Raw genomic sequence first — 15,691 nt, 5'->3', positions numbered from 1 at the left:
GTGTGTGTGTGTGTGTGTGTGTGTGTGTGTGTGTGTGTTTGTGTGTGTGTGTGTGTGTGTGTGTGTGTGTGCGCTCGCAAGAAAAGCAAGAGAAAGAGAATAAAGTACAAGAAAGAATAAGATGTGCCATAATACGGCTATTGCTTGACCTTTCATGCAGTCGGCCTACTAAAGTACTGAGTACTTTTCCTTTTGATAATACTTCATATTTAATAATACTGAAATTGAATTTTGAATGCAGGACTTTAACTTGTAAAAAGGTGTAATGTTATCTGAATACTTCTTCCGCCATAAAGTGTAGTGAAGTAAACAGCTTTGGTGTTTTATAGAGTCTATAATTTTTTTCTTTTCAGATTTGTGAATTAATTGTAGGCTACTCTGATGTCCAATTTTCCTATCTGTAACTGTAAGTCCTATGTAATAACGTTATAGCATAATGACACTCAGAGGACAAGACAGAAGATTTAAAAGACCAGGCATAATTTCAGACTGTTTACAGTCATTGTTGAGTAATTCCCTGTATGTAGCCTCCATAGGCCTACTACAGCACTGATTTACAAAAAAAATAAAAAATAAAAAAACAACCTTAGGTTACTAATGAGCACTATAGGCAGTCGTTAAATGAGTATTTCCGAGACATCATAGTGTTCTGGATGATTTGATAACTATCATCAGAGAGGGTTTAGAACTTCGCCACAATCTATACCAAAGGACATGTGACGCTTTGCCAGAATGGAGGGGCGTGATTTGCAAGCGTGTCATTCCGAGGAGTGTCTGTGTTTAGCCAATCACAGTTTAGCCGTAAGATCGGTGGGCGTGACCGCCCCGCCCACACTGTCCTGTCCCAGCTTCAGCACGCTTTTGTTCAAACTCTGAAGGCAGTCATTCAGTCGGTCCTTCACAGAGGTGCGACTTCTACATTACTCACCAAATGTGCTTTTAAGGCGCTGACATAATAAAACAGTGTCGCTCTTGTCAAGCGCATTCAACTTGTTTTTTAAACCTACAATGCCAGTTTTGGAAACTAAATTTGGTTTTGTTATACTTTGATCGTTTCAAGTTGTTCAAACAGGGACGGCAAGGTGTCCTGGGCGAGGGAGTAGAAGGAAAGATTTTCCTTTAACCCAGTTCTCTGTTGCGTTTGCTGGAGGATGACTGCTATCATGTCCAGTTAGCCTACTAGACATTTTCTCTGACAGAAAAGGAGAGACTAAGCTTATGCTACCCTTCATCCTCCTCGCTGGATATCTATGGAGAGGGTGTCCTGTATGCTCTCACGCAGCTCTTGGAGTTACTTGCGGCCGAGACAGTACCGTGAATGTTGAATTCACCGAACTGGATAGCAGAAGACGACACACTTAACCTCATTTGAATGCCTTTGCAAGGAGTTTGCTGGTTTCTATGCTGCAGGCAGGGCTTTAGTTTGCTCGGACGGGACTATGGGGAGAAAGAGGAGGAAGCGCCTTTTGAATTGCGCAACAAGGAGGACTTGACTCCCAATGGACGGGTAAAAACTCTCCATCTGCACTAGACTACAATTTATGTGCATACACATACACAGTCAGATTACTTGCATTGAATATGCCTATAATATAGGCTACATATAAAAGTTCAAGTAGTGGCTATGAAAACCGTCCTGTACTTCTTCTTGCGCAGTATACTTTGAACAACGTTTTCATAAAACAGGCAACGTCAGGAGCAGCATTTCAGTTTGGTTCAAACACATATGGTTACATTTGACATGAAAATGATTGCTTTAGAAAAATAAATATGGATTGGAACCTAAATGTATAATAGGAAATTCAACCTGTGCTCATAAGATTGCCAATAATTTAAAGTTGCAAAGCTGCAGTGTTCATATGTTGGATGTTAACTTAGTTGTCTGTGGGAATTAACATTTTTACTCAATGCACGTCTGATATCACAGATGCAGGATATGGAATGTGCTGCTGCTGGCCAGCTTGACGTTAAGGTTCGCATGGTCTTAGAGGCTTGGGCAACATTGAGCAATCACACACAAGCACGTTGTAAAACCCAGTGTGTTGAAGTGATCCTGTGTGTTTGGCCTCCTTCTGCTCAATTGCAAATAAGACTGCTGCCTTGTCTTCTCTGTAATGTTAGTCATCTGATCAGGCACAGAGAGTTCAGCATTGTCCACCCACTTGTGAGGAGGCATTGTTTGAATTGAGGTAGGCTCTATCTGTAAGGCCCAACGCACACATCTTCATGTACAGTCTCTTATTAACATCCACCCTGAAATATACATTGGAACTGTGCTCTTTTCCTCACATCAGACTCCCTCTTTTAAGCCGTATGTTGTCATACATTCTCATGCATACATTCTTTTGCCTTTTAAAGCTTAATTTGAATTATGTGTAATATGGTATCATAGGCCTAGGTTTTCTGTGCTGCTGAGACAAGGCTAACGCTAACATTGTGGTCTTAGAGATGAACGTAATACCACCTACTTGCATATCCTGCTTATCTATTTACTGGCCCTTTTGTCTGCTTGCAACCAACCAGTGCAACACCCTAGTGATTTGCATGAAAACATTGTTAACAGATACGTGTTACACAGTGCCTCACCAGAAGTCCAACAGTACCAGAAACTGCCAGATATGAGCAACATCTGTTGCTCAGGGGCATCAAGAGAGGTGTTGGTGTGTAGTACTCTTCTCCTTGGCAAACATCCCAGTCTTGGTCATAATGCAGCATCTGCTTGGGCACTGGCTGTCAAAGTAACCCAACTGTACTCCATATTCACGATCAATACGAGATCATTAACGTGTCCCAATGGAAATGACTGATGGCCTTTTAAAGTGAGATGCAGAGGTCTCCTTTTCCTGTAACTTTCCTGTATCCTACATTCAAATGTAACCTTTGCTCCATCTGCAGAATTGTGCTGCTTTGAGTGGCTTGGATGCAATGGTGGTTTTATTGAATTGTTGATGTGTTGTTTGAGTAGACCGTGGCTCTGTATGATGATGACCTTTATTGAGGGATTGCACTCTAACCTTTGTCTCACTGGAAGATAAGACTCATGGGATACTGCTGCATTTTAATGGTTATTCCTGACCCCGGTTCAAATTTAAAGAAACTGGTGTATATTTGTACACGAGAATAACCTCCTCCCTTTGCCATAACTTTTTTGGTGTACATGGCAGTGCAAAACTGACTCATGTGAAGCTCATAATGCATCTCTGTCTTTAGAGGTTTTCTATCCTCTACAGTGGTGTTACATTGTGGTTAGAGTCTTGGTGTGATTAATTAATTAATTTCTTGCTAATAAACATTCATATAAATTGACCTAAAAAGTCACAAAAATAATAGTCTCCCTGTATTAATCTGAGTGATGTATTTCCGTTACTTTCAATATACACGTAACAGAACGTTTTATTAATCTATAATGGGCTCTGTTCAGTTTATCAGATTACTTAAAAGGAGGAAACACTTGATTGACTGAAGTAATTGACAGTGTTTTACCTTAAGCAACCAAGGCAAACTGTTCTTTTGGACTAAACATGCCTTTTTGCTCTAAGTCCACCAAGGTGTTCTAAAGTTATTGATTCCTTTATGTTTAAAGGTAATCAATGCACTTCTACAAATCCGGTTTCCTCTTGATCTGTGTCACTGGTTCATGCTGGGTATTGTAACTGTGTCAATAGTTCACACTGGGCCAATAATTAAAACCACAGCTGAAACACTCCAAGCCAATATCAGCTGACCCTCTCTTAACCAATGCAATTTGTTACTAGCCCACAGCCATTCCCCTCGAAATATACAGATCTGACTGATACTGTTTGGCTTGCTATGGTGTCAACGGGGGGGAGGGGGGGTTAAGATGGTCTACAATGTGTCCTAGGAAAAGCCCCTCTGGGCTACATTCCATCATTTACCCAGAGAGCTCAATTTTGTCCAGAGCTTAAAAACCCACAATTTCAGAGAGCAGGTCAGACTTGTGTGTGTGTGTGTGTGTGTGTGTGTGTGTTTGTTTTGGGCTTTGTAACACTAAAATACTCCCTTTAGTAGGCCTCTGTCCAGCTCCTGCCAGGGGTGACCACAGTAACCCACCGGTCTGGGAGAGTCTTCCTGGCTCATTACATAAAACCTTCCCCACGATCTGTTATGTTGTTTTCCAACACGCTTCTAGAGGATGCCATGATGTGTAGTATCCACAGCACCAAAGCCATAGATGACACTATTCTTTGCCAGGACTTATTCTCACTGTGGTTGGAATCATGAGTCAGTGCTGACGTTTGCCCTTAAGAGCACAGGGCCATGTCAGAACCCTTCCCCTGCATGTTTACAGTCCTCATTCAAAGAAACTGCTCTCCAACAGCTGCCCAAACAGTTACACTGAGCTGAATGCGTCTAGTGTTGGGACAGCAAGGCACTCATTTTAGGACAGGACATCTGTCATTCTCTCTTCTTTCCATGTTTCCACTGAAACTTCATTCAGTTTTTATGCAATGTGAAGTCACGTTTACCAATAAACCACCACCACAAGGGATGTTTAGGCCTGCACTGTTGTAAGTGTGGGCCGGAGTACCGCAGTGCATCCTGTTACTTAGAACAAATAGGCACAGTCCAACCTTGCTGAGAGCGTGTCCCATTAACCGTCACTACTGGTACACTGGTTTATATTTGGTTTCCGTTGCGTCTCTGCCTCACCACCTCCAGGCCACACATCTGGACTTCAGGCCGACACTGGCTGAGCCCAAGCATTTCCTTCTGGTTACTCAACCTCCCAGGAGAGCTGAAGGGAGAGAGGGAGAGAGAGAGAGAGAGAGAGAGAGTAGATGGGGGGGGGGGGGGCAGCGGAAGTCAGCCATGGAACGAACACATAACGGCATCTTTTCCTCTTTCCCTCAATGCTCTGCTTTCGTCTGGAGTGATTCATCCAATACCCGTCCAAAGGAAGAGCTTTTGCCAGGACTCTGCATCGCACGCTATCCTTGTTCCTCATCCTACAGCCCATTGACTCTATTGGAAAGCTATTTTACTGTAAATTGTCACATTTTGTAGAGGATCACTCATAATATTCTAACCTGATCCACTTGAACCATTACTTTATCGATAATCTGATTAGTTTTTACAATGGAATTACAGCTTTGGAGTCGTTGAAGTGATTAGTATGGATTTGTCGTTTTTTTTTAGTCGTGGCTGTCTGTCGGAATTTTCTCCTCTGGGGCTGTTGGCTTGGTTAAATCGTGTATGCTTTAACAAACAGCGGTAGGGAGATACCATACATACTCTCTTCCATTCAGAAGTCACTTTCTGACAGTGTTCAGTTATTCTTGCCGGTCTGCTTTGACAGTTCCAGTACGTACAGAGTTAAACAGTAATCAAATCTCATTATCCAAACCCTCATATTTCCCTCATTTGCCACTTATCCATCTACTTTATAAATATAACACCGTTGCCATACTATCCTATACATTTACAGTTCATGTTTTCTTTGTTATTTTCAGCCACCCAAAAAGAGCTGTAGACATTTTTTTTGCTGGGCAAGGGCTATACTTAGGCTGGTTTGCCCAGTAGTAAAGTGTGGTGTGTGAACTGTCAGGGGGCCTGGAGCTGACCTGGATAGAGTTTCAGGTAGGCCAACACCCCCAAGCTAGGCCAGGGCACCCACAGGAGTTGGCTCAAGGCTGTGGCTCACAGAGACAACAAGTCAGGCCACGGGGACACACAGTGCTGCCCTGCACACCAGGGAATCAGTCCAAATTGCACACAGGCAAGCTCTGATCTCTGATGGGGTTTTCCAAGGTCAAGTTGGGAATCCAGGGGCTTGAGTGCTGTTAAAGGAAACATCCTCTCCCATCGCCTGCCTAACAGGGAAGTTATGGAATGAAAAGTTAATTGTTCCACCCATAAAATTTGATTTTACATGTATGCCAGTGGCAGCCCCATTTGTAGTCAGTAGAAGCATTAGCCCCAGTTTCCATACAAAACTGATGTCCAAGAAAGAGGGAACGCGATTTGAGATGAGCAGCTGGATAACTTCATTTAGCTAGTAATTTGTGTAAGGTAAGATTTTGGGCTGTGTTCATTAGATAATCAACTTTAGTAAGCCATCATTTTACTACAGAAAGTGCTGATTTTATACAATCCCCATATGGAGGCTTTGTCTTTCCCACTTTTTTATCAAGCTAACAGCCAACTTATGACACTAGAAACGGGGATAGAAAAAATTAACTGTTCCTGATGTAAGTGCAGTCTCAAAAATAAGGTTAGTTAGTTATTTTTAGGTGAACACCCTTCTCAGAGAAATGACTGGTCTGAATAATAGCCTTTTGGGGTTAGCTGGTTGGGGTGCACACAGCTATTACACAAATGATTCCTCTGTTCCCTGCTCTTAAATTAAATGAGCCTGTTTTGCATGCAATATTTCTCCCCACCAGCTCACCCCTTGCAAGTGAAAGCCAAGCATTACAGGAACAGAGCAGCTATGTGCTCAGACTGCCAGGAATGGCTGCATGCGCTACTATAACATGGCCACTGAACTCAAACTATTGAGGGATCACTCCAACCTGTTGGCTAGATCTAAGGACAGACTACTGTTTGTGTTGCATTATCATCTATTTACTCTATTCTCTCTCTTCTGTTGACAGAGTCCAGCTGAAGTGACTGTTTCTCAACCAACTCGCACAGCCAATGGAACAAATGGGTAAGGGGAGATTGAAACAGATTTTTTTAAACCTGAGTTTTAGGAAGTAATAGTTCCTTATTTTACTCACATACTTCCTCTTACTGCTGGGGACTGCTGGTTCTTTGGCAGGCACATGTGCAAGGACAGGCCAATCACTTGATTTTCACTTCATCTGTTTTCTCATCTGGCTTTCCTCATATGCCTAACCTCAAATTTGTACACATGCTCACAAGATACAATCTGTACAGACTTTTATGTATATTGACAGATGGTCTTTGACTTCAGCAGTGATACTTTGATTGCTTATGGATAATGGTACTGACAGCTTTCACTCATTAACCTCTTTTTGATGTTTGCCATTTACATGTTGGTTTTGCTTTTATTTGAGGCTTCATTGGCCAATAATATATCAATCTTCAACCTATAAATGATTGTGACCAATCACAGGTTAACTCCAGCATCCAGATCAGCAAATCCAATCATTTTGTAAGGCTGCATGCTCAAGCTGCCCGTTACAAGGAACCACTATGCGTCTTACAAATAATTAAATTCAAATAGTCATTGGGTTGACAAGTGAATGCGAGTGCCAATGAAAAGGAGTGATTCATGGAGGGCTGGATCCAGACTATTAGTGCAGGGCTGTGATCTCAGACAGTGATGTAGCCAGGCTCTGTTCCATTCTGTCTCTGGCATCATGCCCTTATCATCCCCCCCACCCCTTATCCCTCATCCACAATCTCTACTGTACATCTGCCGACTCATAGGCAAAGAGTCACAAAGCTCGACCTGACGGACTATCATACACAACAAATGTATATAGACGAGGGTCTGCAACAATTCGTAACAAGAAGAGAGCTGCATCAAGAAGTGGATATCGTAGCTGAAGCTGTAACATTTTGTTGCAGTCATAAAGGACGTGCTGTTTCTTGAGGCTTGAGGGAAAGAAGTAAGGCACGAAGCAAGGAGGGAGGCTGGGTGACTCAGTCCTACCTCAGCACCACTCCCAGAAGAGGTGTGGCTCAGAGAGGTGTGTGTGTGTGTGTGTGTGTGTGTGTGTGTGTGTGTGTGTGTGTGTGTGTGTGTGTGTGTGTGTGTGTGTGTGTGTGTGTGTGTGTGTGTGTGTGTGTGTGTGTGTGTGTGTGTGTGTGTGTGTGTGTGTGTGTCACTTCTAGATTGTAGTTGAGGTGGCCCCAGGCCACATGGCATAATTAACTACTGGTTTTGAAGGGAGTGTGATAAAAGCCTGGCTGTAATCATCACACTGAGTGCAGAGATTAGAGAGTGTACTGCTTGGTCATTACCTGGCCAATGACTGGACACGCCCAGAGGTTCAAATGTATAGAGGGAGAGCAAAACCAGGCTCTGATAAGTGAGGGCATTGTGATGTAGCAGATGGTGCCATATCCTTTTGTCTTCAGTCTAATGTAACAGGCAGGGCAGCTTTCACTTCTTTTTTTTACTTTTTATTAAGCTATTGCATTGAACTGTCCAGAAAGATACATTAATTTAAACTATTAGTTTAAATAATGGTCCAGATATGATGGTGATAAATTTGAGGGATTTAGGTTTTTCCTACTAGACTGAGGTCAGTATGGTAAAGCTCAGATAATTAATTATGGTGCCGGCCTTATGTGGTTAGGAATGGAGGAAGGCCGGCCTCTGTTAAAACAGAGTGGTGGGTACACACTTCTGAGTGTAGGCCATTTCAGGAATAATCATAATAGTAATTTTAAGACGCATTTCAGAACATAAGGTTGCCTTACAATGCATAAAGTGTTCTCCCAGAATACCTGGTTATAATGGACTATTACCAATGTATTGTGTATACAGTATGCTAACATTGTATGCACATTTATGGTCACTCTCAATTTGTAAAATAGAATAATTTCTATGTGTTCATTTTGAGGCTAAAGCTGCAGGGCACATGTACAGTCAACTTTAGTCGTTATCAGTACTATGTTTTTCTAGAGAGGCTGGGAAGTTTTCAAATGATAATATTAGTTTTGCCTGTGTCAGGAGTGTTGTAACTGTAACAGATTTGTTGTGTGTTTGCACTGACCTCTCGCAGCTGCAGACGGCTTACTGAGGGATTGGGTGATGGACATATCTCTGCAGGCAGACAGCGCGGGTCTCCCCTGTCTGTCTCTCAGTCAGCACAAAGTGCCAAGCACCTTGCTCCCTCCTGCTGTGCCCACACTCAAATCTGTCTTACATCATCACTATTTTTTCATCCTCACTTTTCTGACTCTCAAATTCCTTCTCATAGCTGGGACAGAGAACAGAGTACAAACTGTACCAGAAGAAAGGGAACACTTGAGGACTTCTCCATCTCTCTGTCTCACCATTTGTTCCGTCTGCTTTCTCATTAGCCCCCCTTCTGCTTTGAAGGCTTTTGACAGACATTTTTTGGTGTTGGCTGCAATGGCTGAAAGAGACTTGTGTGTGTGTGTGTGTGTGTGTGTGCAACATGTGGGTGTTTTGCGTGAAAAGCTTAGAAGTGGGCCCCTGGTAATTGCCTGTCTGAGTGTTTGTCAACCATCCAACTATCCCAAACTAGTCCTGTTTACAACATCAGCAAATATAGAAATTTTTAATTCACATCAAGTCCAACCATCAGGGAAACTTCATTCAAACCAAGACGTCACTCACTCCTTTGCTGATCAACACTCCAATTTTCAGTCACAAACTCAGACTTCCTGTCACACACACACACACACACACTACACACACACACACCCTTCCTCCTCCTTTCTCAAAACATGACTTTTTTTCCTCTCCCCCCTGCCTAGTCCAGAGTTTTTTGGAAGTGGTCTTGAGTAAACAGCGTATTTTTAGCTGGGAGGTCATATAGGCCCATTCTTAATCACCACATTCCCATTTTCCCACCAGCCCAGCTTCAGCCAGAGGCCCATGCAGACAGCCCAGGCAATGTGGGGGAGGGGATAGAGACTTGAGAGAGGAAAGGATTTCCCACTTAGAGAAACTGATAATTTTCTGCTATGGTATGACCCACTGTATTTTAATGAAGGACGTCTCCGATAGTGTTTTTTCTGGTGCTGTTTGTGGATGTAAAAGTGTGTAACTTGATGTATGGCTGTTATTTGTGTACGGCGTACGCTTATGTGAGCCTAAACACCACAGAAAAAAGGCAGCTGGTTTGAGGTCATTTGTTTGAATGCCATTTTGGACCCATTCAGACATTTCATCCATCACTTATAATTCTCCAAGTGATTCTGTGACACATCCACACAGGGGTCATTTTTTCAACTGTGCATGTTCTTGTTGTCACAAGGACCCGCTCTGTATGCTGGGACATGTCTCCACTGTTTCCACCGCGGTCATTCAAGCCCGAGAGCAAGGACACCACTTTTCTGACTTTAATTAGCGTCTCTGCGTTTTGATTAGACCCTGGACTGAAATCAATTACTCATCGCTCCAGCAGCCACCACCAGACAGACAAATAAACTCATTGCCCTGCTCATACTTGGTGAATTTAAGTGTATCACCATGAAAGGACTGCAGACAATATGCTCATCAGTTGTGATGACCATATTTCAGAATGTGCAGTAGGAACAGTCCATATGTTTTTGCTTAAACAATGTTACATTAACACAATGGCGGTTGAATGGGAACAACAGGAAAACTTCCCGTTATTCAGACTTGACAGACTTTTAAATTTGCTGCTAATCAAAATCTTAACTAATCTAAACTAATCATTTTCATTTTTAAGGGAAAGCTATTCTATAGCATTTTCAGGTTCATACTTTGTGTTTTGTAATTGGAGATAAATTACCAGCATTGTCAGCCAAGATTACAGCTATCTGGCTTTAGCATGCAGCTACTGAATAGTTAGAAGTATGCTAATATTGAATTGTAATGGAACGAAGAAGCACTTTGTACCGTCAAAAATCTGCTGGTAAAAAGCTTACAACCTAACCTCACAGCCACACAGATGCTATCCACCTATTGTGGCTCTTCTCAGGACTGTGTGGGCGTGTACAAGCTGCAATTGACTAACATCATGCTAATTCTCCTGCTGTTAGTTTTGGCGCACCTGTCAGGGCGGTACAATGTGCACTTTATTACTCTTGCAAGTACATGGAATTTGGTGACCACATGTCTTCCACCCACCTGCCATTTTTGCAGATTAATGTCATTTAATAGTTTGTAAAATTAAGTTAAATTGAAGATTTAGAAAGGAATTATTATTGGGATGAAACGTTGTCAACATGCATCATGCTTGACAATCCCAAGCGATTGGGCTTTGCAAAAGAGAAAAATGTAAGTTGTGTTTTCAAATTAATTGGATTAGAACGAAAGATTCCAGTAATACCTAAAGCTACTGCATATAACAGTTGGCCTGGTGTTTATTGATTGTGCTGGATACCCTAAGGTGTCCTCTTTAAATTGTTCTTTTGCCATGTTTTCGCTCTTCCTTTTATCCAACTATCCAAAATCCAAAATAGTTGCTTGTAGTCACTCCCTCTCCCATCTGAGCTTTATATTGTTTAGGTATAAAAGAGATGTGAAATTGTATGTGTGAAATTGAGAAAGTAGGGAACACATGAACTAGTGGTGGTGACAATTAGGGATGGTTAGATGACTATTGGACAACTCCTCTCATCATCAGCCAAATTTCAAACAATATCAGAGGACCTTGCTTTTAGAAAATGTTCAACACATTTCAAGCTTTAACAGTTAAGTAGTGTGACATTCAAATGATGATATGCCTATGCAGTAGCTGATGTTTAGTCCTTGAGGACGAGAGAGAGAGAGAGAGAGAGATGCTGTCTGCCGATGAGCATTCGCTCTATTCTCCGTGCTGTTTAATCCCCATGTCAAATTGTTTCCTGCACTACACAGGAAGTTGCCCGCTCAAGGCCCCACCGTCACGGCCTTTGCTGGGGCTTTTGGGAATGTGGGGGCGGTAGCATGGGGGGCTGGTGGGGGTTGAGTTGAGGTGGGGTGTTTTAGGGCTGCTGGACAGCTGTGGAGATCCAAAGCCCCCACATCAACAATAAGCTGGTTGAAATTGACTTATAAAGTATTTCAGGTTAAAGACGGGGGCAGACCAGTTCGCGGCAGAAGAAGAGATTTCTGTCTGTTCTGGCAGTAAATGGCAAAATGCCTACCCTTCTTAGAATCTGCACACATTAGAGCCAAGTTTCATTTTTTACTGCAAGAATATTCCTCCAAGATGTATGACCATGTGTGTACCACATTACTTCTTCAATAAACTGTAGAATTGAAAGTCACATCTTTAATTTCTATAAGACTGCTGGTTCAAATCCTGCATCAGGTTATACCAGTTGTTTCAGAATTGTTAGTTGTGATATTGAGATTTAGAAACTAAGTGTAAGGATTATATTTATTGTTCTTGGCATTTTGGATGTAAGCCTATCACAGACAATAGCGATTATCCAAGGAACATAAACACTTGCACAGCAAGCTATATTCTCCAGTCGAGGCATAGTTTTTCTATAGATCTAAATCCTCTCTTTTGGGCTACATAGACTACCTCTGCCTGTCTGCATGCCTGTCTCCGTTATGTAGCAGGGGTTATTAACAGCCTCAAATAAGATATGTTCTGTGTTTATTGCATTGCCTAGAAGTGGAGTCTGTGAAGGCAGTGACTTTCAGAAGTCCACGAAGGTTGCTGCAGTAGCAGGCGAGCCGGCTTAGTTATACAGCCTGACTGAGTATAATGTGACAGGATCCTCTTGACTCTCTTCTCACTTCTGCTCGCTGGTGTTGCCCTGAACCAGTTTACATTCACTTACAGAAAAATTGTACCACAATAGAGTTTCGCTGTGTCTTACCATTTGCTTGAATTAGAGACTGATGCCAGTCGGTTAGGCTCTACAACTTGAAATGCTGTACATTTCCGAAATTGTATGAATTTATGCATAATAGGCCCTATCTGAGAATGATGTCACAGAGGTCAACATGAAAAAGCATGGTATAGACAGCATCAGGTCAGCGCACACATAAAGAAATAAAGGAAATGGCTTCTGCAGTTATGTAAGCCGAGTCAAAGCAGATAAGGCTATATTTGGACTCATTGATTATTGCTGCCTTCCGTGAAGAGGAAACTTCAGAAATTATCCGATCAATAAAGATGTAAATCGGCTGGCGAAGGAGTAGGTAATAGGAGGCCAAATATCCCTGGGAGGGAGTGCTCCATTCATTTCCTGAGCAATGATCTCGGAAGGAGGAGAACAAGAAGGAAGGAGGGGTTTGTACTTCACATGCTAGTTAGACCCAGGAAATAGAGAAAATAAACGAGTAATTAGATAAATAAATGAGGAGAGATTAAATCTCTAAACAATCTAATAGAGTGGAAATGGGCCGTGGCCTGAGATAAAGTGTGAATTTGTCCACAACATTGCTGGACCAAATTGTTGAAGCATCATTGTATGTAGAGGTAATTGGCGATGTGTTTTGCAAGGCATTCAAGAGAAAAGTAAGGACAGCGGCTCAGCAGATATACAGATGTTTTTGATGATGTTTTTGGTTTTAACTATCCAAGGTTGTGACCTCATGAACCTACTGCCTTCCTCCGACCGGCGTGAGCTGGCTGGCTGGGAGTCAGGCCGGCGTCGCTCTGTCACGTTTATTTTCAGTGGCTCGCTCGGTGCGGCAGCCAAAGTGATAAAAGAGAGATGAGCTGTCCACAGTGGCGTGGCATGTATCAGCGTGTGTGTTTGTGTGCTTGCGTGCTGCTAGGGAGGGAAACTGGGAGAACGCAAGAGGACGGATATTTGTGGCACTTCTTCCAGTCCCCCCTATGTGACCCCCACCTAAGAGTATCAGACAAGCTTCTAGTTGGCACAGTGTCAAATGGGGGGGGGGGGGGGCAACTGTGTGTCTCTGGGCCAATTAGCTATCCAATGGGAGGGAGTAGTCGGGCAAGACTTGAGTTGGGAGAGAGAAGCAGTTATTTACATTCTCGGTCTGCTCCTCCACACAGGCACACTGTCTCAGAGGTAAATGAAGAAATGAAGAGCCTGGTCATCGAGAAGAGTAAGATGGGCCTGGAGGAAGAGCCTGAAGTGCTGGTCAAGGGTGAGTCTAACTCGCTCTACAAAGACGCACAAACAAATGCACATAACACCACCATTAGTCTGGTCTTCCTTGCCTGAATGCATGAACCTGCTATGACATGGTGATAATTGTCATCTAGTTGCTAAACATTCAACAGCTCCAGCTTTGTGCTGTTTTTTTTGTTTTATGTTAATGTTTTGATTATTTTTAGACTGGTTAGACACCACAAACCATTCGAAGGCATCCCCTTAGGCTCTTAGAAATTGTGATGGGCATTTTCACTCTTTTTTGCCATTTTACAGACTTAACATTTAATACTGCTACGTTGTATTTCAGTTAATAGATGGGGTCCAGGGCTAGGTTGATGCTGTTCATCTCATTAAATATAGAAATATTTTCATTACCCTAATTATCTCTTTACTAGTACTGTCACAGCTCCATGCTGCACAGTCGCCCTGTAGCTAAACCTCTCTGACCACATGTGGCACCGCTGCTCTTACCCCCCCACCCCCACCCCCCCGCGCTCTCTGGGTCCTCATGTAAGGATAGCTACTGGCATCAGGAGCGCCGTCTTTGGTGTCTGATGCTTTTGAGGAATGATCTCATAGGATATTTCTGTTTGATTTCTTTCTTCGTTTTTCTTCTTGGCCTGCTACTGAAAGTCAGCAGTAAAATGCCAGCACTTGGATAAGTTACGTCTTATTTGGAATGGCGGCAGTCTGATTGCCTAATTATGACAGCAGTTACTATGCACCCTTGGCTAGTGCCCCTCCCTTACTGTTGTCCCCTGGCTGTCCCTGTCTCACTGTTAGAGGAGAAGGGTTTACCTCCGAAACAGAGGAAAGCTACTTTCCTTGGGCCATTGATTACACTGTTGCTTGGGGTTTTAGCTTTTGCACCACGCCCCCATCCTCTGACCGACCACACTTTAACAACCATCACAACACTTCAGGGCGTTAGATAATCCCTCTCATTTATGTGTGTGTTGCACAATGATATGTTTTCAACAGTTCCTCCATTAAGGCCTTGTTCGGTATGTTTTCTTTTTTTGGCAGGGAATCTAAAATAGGCCATACAAATTGCAGATATAGACTGATGATTGAAGGGTGTATTGTAAAAGCCATAGAGTGGTGACAGATGGAGATTTTAAGAGGTTTATTGACATACCCTTGTTAATTTACAGTTCAAATGAACTGTTCCTTGGCTTTGTGCATGACACAAATTGTTAGAATTTAACTTTTAAGCGAGGTGTCTCACTTAATTTAAAAGTGCATGGAACAAACATTCAGTACTCAATCACGGGAGGTTTGCAGTAAAGAGATGGAAATAGAGATACAGAGCGAGCCTGCACAATCTGTGTTTTGAAGGGGTAGGGCATTGGGGATCAGAAGTCACAAATGAAACAAATTAAGGGCGAGCCGTGATCCCCAGGGGAGACATTAGCAGGCCTAAGAGATGGTATCCAGATGGGAGACCATGGGAGGGGTGTATAGGGGACTGTGCTCCTCTTTCTGTCCTTTCACACTGTTTAAAGTTCTCAAAAGAGCAGCATCTGTGGGACGTCCCAGGTCTGTGACAGAGGCAGAAAGGTAGCAGGCATGCACTTCTCTCCATGTCTCTCACCCAATCTGCTTGTCTGCCTCCCCAGTCACACATCTAGTCTGTCAGCAAGCTCAGCCCGACTTACCTCATGGTTTTTATTTATCGGGTTTTGATGCTGTACCCCTCTGATGTGGTGTTAAGTGCCTCCAGGGTTTTGCTTTAGGCTATATTGGGTAAGTTTATGGTGGGTTCAAACTTTCCACTTATATCATATAGAGGCTTTCTTAAACAGGAAACATAGCCTGAGAGGCTGAGCCTTTTCCCCCCTCCTCTCTATTTATTTTTATTTTGGACTAGCAGTGAGGCAGCGGAAGCTTTGCACTGCCTGGGAAAACCACTTTTAGGCAAGGACAAAAACCGATATAGAAGAGAATTGGGGGAGATGAAAGTAAA

General features: G+C 42.8%; 1 protein-coding gene across 2 annotated transcripts in view; it reads left to right on the top strand.

The window, feature by feature from the left end:
* Positions 1-857: 857 nt before the first annotated feature.
* Positions 858-15,691, top strand: part of plekhh3 (pleckstrin homology, MyTH4 and FERM domain containing H3) — a 30,950-nt gene continuing 16,116 nt past the window's right edge. For both annotated transcript variants that reach the window (XM_034895272.1, XM_034895271.1), the window contains exons 1-3: positions 858-1,507; positions 6,615-6,670; positions 13,623-13,717. In XM_034895272.1, the coding sequence (XP_034751163.1) occupies positions 1,373-1,507; positions 6,615-6,670; positions 13,623-13,717 (286 nt within the window). In that variant the 5' untranslated portion in view covers positions 858-1,372. The remainder of the gene's footprint in view (positions 1,508-6,614; positions 6,671-13,622; positions 13,718-15,691) is intronic.

The sequence above is a fragment of the Etheostoma cragini genome, chromosome 15 (genome assembly GCF_013103735.1).
Source record: "Etheostoma cragini isolate CJK2018 chromosome 15, CSU_Ecrag_1.0, whole genome shotgun sequence".
Classification (NCBI taxonomy): Eukaryota; Metazoa; Chordata; class Actinopteri; order Perciformes; family Percidae; genus Etheostoma; species Etheostoma cragini.
Note: the sequence above shows the minus strand (reverse complement) of the source record. Positions and strands in the feature narration are given on the sequence as shown.